This window comes from Kogia breviceps, chromosome 9, assembly GCF_026419965.1.
Source record: "Kogia breviceps isolate mKogBre1 chromosome 9, mKogBre1 haplotype 1, whole genome shotgun sequence".
Taxonomy (NCBI): domain Eukaryota; kingdom Metazoa; phylum Chordata; class Mammalia; order Artiodactyla; family Physeteridae; genus Kogia; species Kogia breviceps.
In genome coordinates, this window is record NC_081318.1 from 2,883,246 (window position 1) to 2,892,432 (window position 9,187).

Sequence of the window (9,187 nt, forward strand, 5' to 3'; positions counted from 1 at the left end):
AGGGCGCCGGCACCGCGCGCGCCCGAGTCTCCCCCGCGAAGGGGGCCCGCGGGGTCCGGGGACTCAGCGCTGCGTCCCGCGTGCGACCGTCCGTCTCCCGCCACCCCGTCCCCCCTGCGACCCGCCTCCTCTTCCCGGAGCCCCGGCGGAGGCCGCTCCCTCGGCCCCGATAGGAAGGAGGAGCGCGGAAGGGAGGCCCCCGCCCCGAGGCCCGGCTCGGGCTGCAGTGCGTGCGCGTAGGCAGCGTCGGGGTGCGGGGCGCGGGGGTCGGTCTCCCCGAGGCCGTGGTCGCCAGCCGCGATTAACCTCCCGGAGCGCGGCGGCTCCTCCTGGCAAGCGGCCGTTTTCGGAGGAGCCGGGACCTTCCCGGGGGCGCTCGGGGAGCTGCCCGGGCGGGCAGAGACCGGAGAGGTCGGCGATTAAACCAGCGGGAGACAGGATGACTCTCAGCCGAGCCGGAGCGAGCAAACGCGGCCTCCCGGCCGGCCCCGCGCCGCCTGCGCGCGTCCTTTGCACATATAGTGCCTGGTGTTTGCCGTGCACGCCGTTCGCCCGGGCGCACCTGTACCGAGCGGTCCAGAAGTCCCATGGATTTGCCCTTTTCACTCAAGAGAAAACAGAAGAGGTGGACCTCCTTGGAGATCAGACTGGGGGCTCCTCCCTTGTCTCCCCTAAAGAAAGCGCTTGGCCGTTCACTTTGGGAGACCTTCACACCTGTGTTGGCCCGCGGATTCTGACGCCAGCACGAGGGTCGGGTGCTACTCCTTCGACCCCTTTTGGCAGCCGGAGGAGGAAGGCTCTCTAAGCGCCAAGGAACCCTGCTCCTCAGGCCTGGGGGTGGCCGCGACTGTCCTCCCCACCCCACCCCCCGTCCCCGGGCTCCCAGGCCTCAGACTAGTCTCTACCCGACTAAGGGGGCCTGTGGACACAGCTCCGCCTGGGCCGGGTAGGGACACAGCCAGGCCTGGGGGCGGGGGCCGTTCAGCTCCAAGGAGCAAGGACTTCCTTTACAAAGGAACTTTCCTCTGAGGGACATTTAGGAAACCGGCCTCCCGCGGGGGCAACGACCTGGTGGGGGCCCAGCCCGGTGCGTCACAGGTGCTGCAGCCCGGGTCCAAATCCGAGACACGCAGAACCGTCCGTGGTGGTCCAGGTGGAACCGAGTGGCAGCTGTGGACTTCAGAAAGCGTGGCCTTCCCTTTAGGCCTGACTCTGGTCTCCACTAGCTCCTAGTGAAAGTGGCTGGCGAGCATTGAAGTGGGTCTCCATAAGTTATGAGCTTAGACTGTAGCTGTTGAATTTTAAAAATGTAATAAACACTGGAGCAAAACCAGAATCTCAGCGTTTGCAAGGTCTGAGAGCTCATTTAGTCCAATCCCCTACTGGGAGGGGGGAAAAGGGCAAAAGAAAAATCGTATGCCACTGTAGGCCTAGTGTCTGCTTGCATGCCTCTGAGGACGGGGAACTCATTACCTTGCAAAACCATACATAGCCCCTTAACAGTGCTATGATTTGCCAACAGATTTAAAAAACAAAACCCCAAAATGATTGCTTAATGTTGCTATGTTGTCTTTTTATTAAAAAGAGAGGGGGGGGGAGAGGCCAATCGGGTAATAGAAGCTGTGCTAGTGGGGTTTTATTTTGTCTTTAGGAACCCCCAGATCTGTGCAGGGGTGGGGTGGTGGCTAGGGAAGACTCTGGGGATGGCTGGCGTGATCCCGCCCCATTAATGCTCCTGGGACCAGGCAGCTGGAGCTCTGGAGCCTCCGCAATGAGGAACATGTCTTTGCAAAACCTGGGAGCAGCTTAGCTCCTGCCAGGAGGCCCAGCGTCCTTCCTCTTGGGAAGCCGGTGTGGAACTGAAATGCCTAAAAGGTTGCCTTTGGAACAGATAATCCTCTCTAGTCTCTGAGCTTCTTTTTCTGGGAGAATAAAACTTTTTTAAACCAAGAAAGTTTGGAAATAGGGCAGTTGGGTGCACAGGGCGCACGTCGGCTGTCCTGCATGGCCAAGTGGGTTGTGGGTCCCGAGATCGCAAATCCCAACCGCTTCCAGCAGAGACATCCGGTCAGCTCGGGCAAAGCCTGTGCCTTCCCGGCATCCGCCTTGGGATGTGGTCCATGTCCGTTGCTTCGGGGGTAAAGACAACAACCAAACGTAAAAGGGGAGAGCCTCTTTGTCTCAGGTCAACTAATAGTTCCTCTCCCCAGCGGGTGAGCGCCTCTGTCCAGCTGAGGAGCAGCCAGGGGGACGGAGACCTGTTGAGTCCTGCAGGATTTTCAATATTTATTCAACAGAAAGGCACTGTACTTTGGAACACTTCCTTCTGGTAAAGAAATGTGTACTTAAATTACTTTGGTTGTCCTGTATTCACATGAGCTATCCAAAGTGTCTTCATTATTTAAAAAATAAAATTACGCTTCTGGCTACGAAGGTAGGCATGTGCACACCTGCTGGCAGAGGCGAAGACCTGAGCACCTGTGCACCGGGGAGGATGCCCACGGTAGTTTCGCTGGACTCAGAAACACACTTTAAAAAAACACTAGTCATTACACCTTGGACATCCAATATTTTACAATAAAGCGTGTTTTTTTTTTTATTTAATGTAACTTTCAAGAATTTAAACACACAAAAATGCAGGGGGAATGTTCACACTTTTGATAACCACAGTTGTAAATAGAAACATTCATTTCTTATAAGATTATAAATATTTGCTACTGGAACTGTAAAACACACGTTTTATAAACTAAAAAATAAAAAATAAAAAAATAAAAAACCAAAAAACTTTGCTTCCTGCTAAAAAGGCATATCATTTCATTGAGTTTCCTAAGCAGCAGATGGTTATTCACAGAATTTTAAATTACAACTTTTGCTTTTATAGTTTTTGTTTTAAAAAGGTTTACATTAGTATGTACAAAGTGAAACTATTATCGCAGTGAAATAAAGAGGTTTAAGGCAAAGAGAGAAGTTCAACCTCAGTCCTCAGGGGCAGAGCCATGAGTCCTGGCTCAGCCATGGTATATACCCCCTGGGCTGTCCCAGTGCAGATGGACATTTGGACACAATTCTTTTTCCATACACTAAACAGAGGACAGTGTGGAGTTATATATATAGATATAGATAATGTGTTTGTTTATATATATGTACTTGATGGGGATATATTGAATATATTTAATTTACACTGTACCACACCTTCAAAAAAATAAAATGTATATTTTAAAAAAACAAGAAAAGACAAAAAGTGATAACAAATGATTATTTACACATTTTCTTCCTTCCTCTAGATCCTGGAGAATTCTGAGTTCCTTTAAAAGTCAAGGTAGCCACATGTTCCAGAATTGTGGACTCTTACACGTCTGCTTGTGTGTGTGTATATGAGCATATATATATATATATGTACACACACACACACACATCTACCTTGAAAGAATGCTCTCCATAGCAGAAGCGGCCACTTCACAAAAAAAAGAAAAAAGAAAAGAAAAGAAAAGAAAGAGAAGAAAAAAGGAAGGGAGGAAATGCCAGCTCCCTCTCCAGGGCTCTGCTGGCCAGAGACGGAGGCAGCGGACCCCAGCCGCGTTTCTGGGGCCCAGGCGGCCCCTGGGCAGCTGATGGAGCCGCAGGGGAGTCCCTGGGCCCAGGCCCGGAGGAGTGGGGCGGCCTCACCGCCCGCGGGCCTCCGGCCACATACCCGGCCCCTCGGTCCTGAGCCCCGGAGCGGTGCCTGGAGGCCGGAGGCGGGCGGCTGGACTGGGGACAGCGACACAGACGCAGACGGAAGCACGCAGGGAGGCGCGGGCCAGGCCTCGGCGAGGAGGACCGGAGGACCAGGCGGGGAGGGGGGAGCCAGCCGTGGGGCCCTCGGCCCAGGCAGCCCGGCACGTCCGGGCACGTCCGGGTGCGGGGGGCGGGGGGCGGGGGGTGGGGGGGCGGCGAACCTCCAGCCACCGCCCCGCCAGGGCCCTTTCACCGCCCAATGCCGGATGGCGAGGGCGAGGCCGGAGATGCAGCCCCTCCTGCTGCCCTCACCAAGCCCACACGAACAAAGTGGCAGAACTCATAGACCAAGTAGGAGCTATTTATTCGGTTCACAGTCGTGTGAAATGCAGCAATAAAAATCTTTGGACTTCAGCAAGTTGTTTTAATTTTTTTCTTCTTTTGAAATTAAAAAAAAGAAAAAAAGTGTCCGATGTCCCATAATGGAACTTAGGGGATTAAAAAAGATGAAACCCTACGCAGACCCCTTAGCAAAAAAAAAAAATCGTAAAATTAGCATAATCTCATAAACATAAGAAAACTCAAAAAATATTTTATAGTCAGATATTTTGGATTTTACACCTCCTGTAAATTATATATACACAGAATATTGCAGAACCATAGCTAATACACGGTATTTTCACTACTAATGCTGGTATAATCTTTATACACTGGCCCTTTATTTATGATTTGAAATTATTGCATCGTTCAGCTCGGACTGAGACCGGGCCGGGCGCCCGCCCCCTACTCACTGTCCGACTTGCCCTCCTTGGCGGTGGTGGAGTGGTTGTATAGGCCCTGCGCCATGAGGTGCACGGCCAGCGTGTTCTTGTTGCCCGTGGCCTTCTTGATCTTGGCGCGCTTGTTCTGGAACCAAATCTTGATCTGTGACTCGTTGAGGCTGAGCTCCTGGGCCAGGCTCTGGCGCCGCTGCTCCGTCAGGTACCTGTTGGTCTGGAACTCGGCCTTGAGCCTCTGCAGCTGCTCCGCCGTGAAGGCCGTGCGGGGCCTCTTGTCCTCTTTGTTGGGGTTCTTCTTCTTTGGTTTGCGAGACCTGGGACCTAGATAGGCATGGTGGACACAGAGAACTCGGGTGAGGAGGGCTCCAGGCCTGCCTCTTTACTCAGGGGTGGGTCACCCACGGGCAGGGAAGGATGCGGAGGCGGGAGGGAGGCGGCTGCCCAGGACCAGCTGGCTGACCTGGAGGAAAGCTGGCCTGGACTTGAGATGGGACGGGGCGGAGTGCCCACCCACCTCCAGGACCCGCCCCTGGGGAGCGAGGAGGTGGCCCAGGAAGTCTGCAGGAGGGACTGGGAGTGCGGGTGAAGGGCAGGCTTAGAGGAGAGGGCTCCGGATGAAAGGAGAACTCCTGCAGGAAAGCGACAAACCGCAACTTTGTGGCCAGGCTTTTTCTAGCCCTTTCTGAGGTTCTGTCCAGGAATAAGGACAGGACGGGGGTAGGTGCTGGAAGAGAGGTGAGGGGGAAAGATCGGGGCGGGGCAGCCAGAGTAGCAGGAAGAGCCCTGGGGGGTGTAAAGGGACTCCCACAGGGAACACCCCCCAGGTCCCAAGGGCGGAGGGTGGGGGCGGGGAGGCAGGGTCAGGTGGGCTCCAAGAACAGGAGGGGCCCAGAGGTCTGCCTCCACCTGGCCCTGGGCCCAAGCTCACCACCGCTCCCTTTAGGGATGGGAAGGTGCCCACAGGTCCTTGCCTGAGTGGGGCAGGAGCACTGAGCTTCCTACCCCTTCACCACACCAGGTCTCCCCAGTCCCCTGTCCACGAGAGAGGGCACGGAGTGCGGTCGGGAAAGGAGGAGGCCGCTGGGGGGCCCGGGTGACCTTGGGCAGAGGTTCGCACTTCTGACCCCTCACACCTCCTCCCGCTGGGACGCCCCACAGCACTGCGGTCGGCTTGGGACACTGGAGGTGAGGCTCCCGGGGCCTGGCCGCGGGCAAAGGCCTGAGAGAGGAGAGCGCAGCGGAGGGAAGGGGGCCAAGTGTGTTCTTTTCGTTGGTTTCAGAAGGAGGGCTCTGAGAGCATGTCTGTGAGGGAAGAGGCCTTGGCAGGAGGGAGTCGCGGCCGCACGCCTGGGGTTCTTAATCTGTGAAGTGTGTGAATTGACTCTGGGGGGCTCCTGGCCCCAGCTTCTTCCGAGGCGCCCTCGCGGGGAGCCTGGAGAAGGCTAGACCTCGGGCAGCCGGAGCGCCCAGGTCCCCGCCCCTCTCTGCAGGGTCAGAGGGCTGCCGGGCCACGCAGCGCAGCGCTAGCTGAGGGGTCCAGCTGCGAGCCACTCCGGAGGCACCCGGACCCGGACCAGGAAGGCGGGTTCGGTCCCCAGCTCGCGCCGAGCCAGGGGTCTGGGATGGTCCGCAGGCCCAGGGGGCACTGAGCCACCCACCCACCCACCCACCCACCCACCCACCGACCGACCGACCGACCGAGCCCTGTCCTCCCTCTCCGGGAGGCACGATCGGAAAGAGGGGGCCGTGCGCGCTGGAGAGGGGGCGACAAGGGCTGATTCGGCTCACACTCCGGGCCTTTCAGCTTCCAGAGCACGACCGGCTCACACCCACCCACGCGCACTGCCCCACGCGCGCGCTCACTCTCGGTCCCGTCTCACCCACGCCGAGGGCACCGGCTCCTCGCCCAGCCGCCTGGCTCTTACCCGGGGGGTGCGGATCCGGGGCGGCGGCCGGCGTCCCGGGCGCGCCAAGGGGGAAGGAGGTGTCTCGGCGAGGCCTCGACAGGCCCCGGGCGACCCCGCGCCTGCTCGGCCCCCCACCGAAGCCTCGCGTAGCGGAGCCAGTTCTCCGTCTCCACTCCCGCCCTCCCCACCCCCGAATCTCCTCTGGTCCTGGGGCGCTCGCACACAACGAATCAGCCCACAAAAGATACACACCATTTTACGCAAAGAAAACCTTCCTGGAATCAAAATTTTTAGTTCCTTTTCTTTCTTGATTTTCTTTCAAACCGCAACACTTAAGGAGTCTCGGAAACAAGACCAAACCTCCGCAAGAAAACTCTGCGTTGCTGCTTTCTTAGACGCCAAGAAACAAATAAAATCTTATCTTACGAGGTCTTTTTTTTTAAGTCCAGGAAGACCAGCTTCCGAGCCAGGCCGGGCTGCCGGGCTCCCGCGGGCCACTGGGGCCTGGCGCGGCCGCGACTCCGGCGCCGCACAAAGCCGGGCCGAGGCTCCTCGCCGGCCGCATTGTGAGCCTATATGTTAATTAAATATTAACAAAGGAGAGAGGAGAGAACAATGGAGCAAATTTCAGATCTAACTGAAGAAATCTGGATTTCATCAGAGATATACACACCACCTCTGCGGGAAGGCGGCCAAGGGGTGACTGAGTTGTGCTGTGAACTGGGTAAACGATCCCTGCAAAACAGTTGAGGGCTGGGGGGGTACAGGGGGGTCCGGTCTGCGATGCCGGCTCGGGGACAAATGGAGTCTCCGCCTAATGGCGGTTCGCAGCCGCAGACCCGCACTTAATGCGGCTGATGATTTCTACAGGGACATGGACTTAGCTTTTAAAAATCCCGGATCTATGAAAAATATGCCCAGAAGCTCTGCACACCCCCCACGGGCTCCCGCCACATTCCCTGTGAAATCTGCTGCTTTCCTACGCAGAGCTGCCCCAGGAAAGCTCTGGGAAAGGTCCTTTCCATCGGGGGACTGCAGGCCTCCCTCCCCCAAGCTGTGTGCGCGCCGGCTCCGCAATCGACCCAGGCACGGGGCAAAGGGCGCCTCTGTTCCCATCCCTTCCCTCCGCGGATCCCCACAGGTCCCCTCATCAGCCCCAGCTGAGGAAGAGCAGACAGCCTTGCTTTCTTCCCCGGCCACGTCTGGGATAACTGGGTCGTAGGATGAGTCTAGGTCTGCGGCGGGCTGGGCGTGGGTCCCGGGTCTGGACTGAGTTGGAAGAACGCGGAGAAGGGGTGGAGAGTGTGAGCTTCCGGACCTGTCTGCCAGCCACCCCGTTCCCACCAAATAAACTCCAGCCAAGGGAGGGACGGGCTAGGGGCTGCAAGGTGAGGCCCAGAAGGCAAGAGAGAAAGGAGGTCCTGCGTTCTTGCCGTTCTGCGAAGTCTGTACCCCCTTGTGAGTCAGTCCTGTCGCCTCTCCTCCCGGACGCTGCCGGGATCAGCGTCAGCCGCAAACAATGTCGCTGTGAGTACGTCTTTGTGTTGGGGGACAGGGATCCTGGTGTCTTCCTCCGGGTGAGTTCCCGCGCCAGCGCTGCCCCGCAACCCCACGGGCCTCCCCACGGCGGGCCGAACATGGGTCCCCAGGACTCACCTGAAGAAGGTCGGTCCGAGTAGCGCGTGCAGTAGACCCAAGCCGGCCAGAGCATGGGCTGCGCACCCAGGTTGGCGCTGGTCTGCGAACTGTCCGAGTCTGAGCTCACAGACAGGTCGCCGCCGCCCAAGCCGCGGGCCTTGAGCGCCCCGTCCAGGGGGCCCCCGGGGTCTCCGCCTTTCTTGGCGCCGCTGTGCAGCGAGAGCGCCTTGGAGCCGCCTTCGCCGTCGCCCGGAGAGTCGCCGCCGCCGCCGCCGGGCAGCGGCCCGCCCGCACCCGGCGCACCCGGCGCGTCCTGCCGGGGCTCCCGGCCCGACCCCAGGAGCTGCTCCGCGCCGCCCGCGCCGCCGCCTCCCTCCGCGCCGCCCGCGCCGCCTTCGCCGCCGCCTCCGCCTCTTCCGGAGCCAGCACAGCACGTCCCCGCGTCCTTTCTCCGGCCGAACTCGGGCCGCAGGATGTTGTCGATGAAGAAGTTGGTAATGCGGTGTGGGTGCTGGTGGTTGCCCGGCGCCTGAAGGACCGCAGGCAGCACCAGAGCCCTCCGGCGGCCAGTGTCCGCGTCGCCCGGGCTGCTGCCGCCGCCGCCCGCGCCGCCGCTGGGGCTGGATTCCGGCTGCCGCTGCCCGTCCGCCGCCGCCGCCGCTTCGCTGGGCTTGGGGTCATTCTCCTCCATGCTGTTCGCAACAAATCCCAAAGCGCTTCTCCGGGGAGTCCCTCCGGTCAGCCCTTGGCCCGCCCGCCCTGCACGCGGAGACTCTCGCGGCCAGCCCGAGCCCCTTCCCCGCCGAGTCTTCCGAGGGCGCGCGCGGCGGCCGCGGCCAGGGCTGGGCGCCTGCAAGTCGCCGGCCGCGCTCAGAGCGGAGCCGCGTTCCAGTCCACGAGCTGAGTTAGGAAATACCGAGAGTCGCCCCGCGCCCAGATGCCGGGAGATTCAAAAGAGTCCGGTCCTCGTCTTCGCAGCGCACCCGGGCGCTAGACAGTCACAATGGTCCAGCGAGGACCCGGGCTGCCTCCGGGCTCCGCGCTCCTCTCCGCGTCCGGCTGCCTGTGATCCGGCGCTGCCGCGGCGGCCGCCCGGGGCTGGAGCTCCGCGCATGCAGGCAGCGCGCTCGCCCGCGCTCACGCCCG

The 9,187-nt window shown here is 59.5% G+C and overlaps 1 protein-coding gene across 1 annotated transcript; it reads right to left on the minus strand.

Annotated features, from left to right (window-relative positions):
- Positions 1-4,500: 4,500 nt before the first annotated feature.
- Positions 4,501-8,732, minus strand: EN2 (engrailed homeobox 2). The gene is made up of 2 exons (XM_059073816.1): positions 8,060-8,732; positions 4,501-4,817 (listed from the first exon to the last, which is right to left on the minus strand). The coding sequence occupies exons 1-2, from the start codon at positions 8,730-8,732 to the stop codon at positions 4,501-4,503; spliced, it is 990 nt and encodes a 329-aa protein (XP_058929799.1).
- Positions 8,733-9,187: the final 455 nt, after the last annotated feature.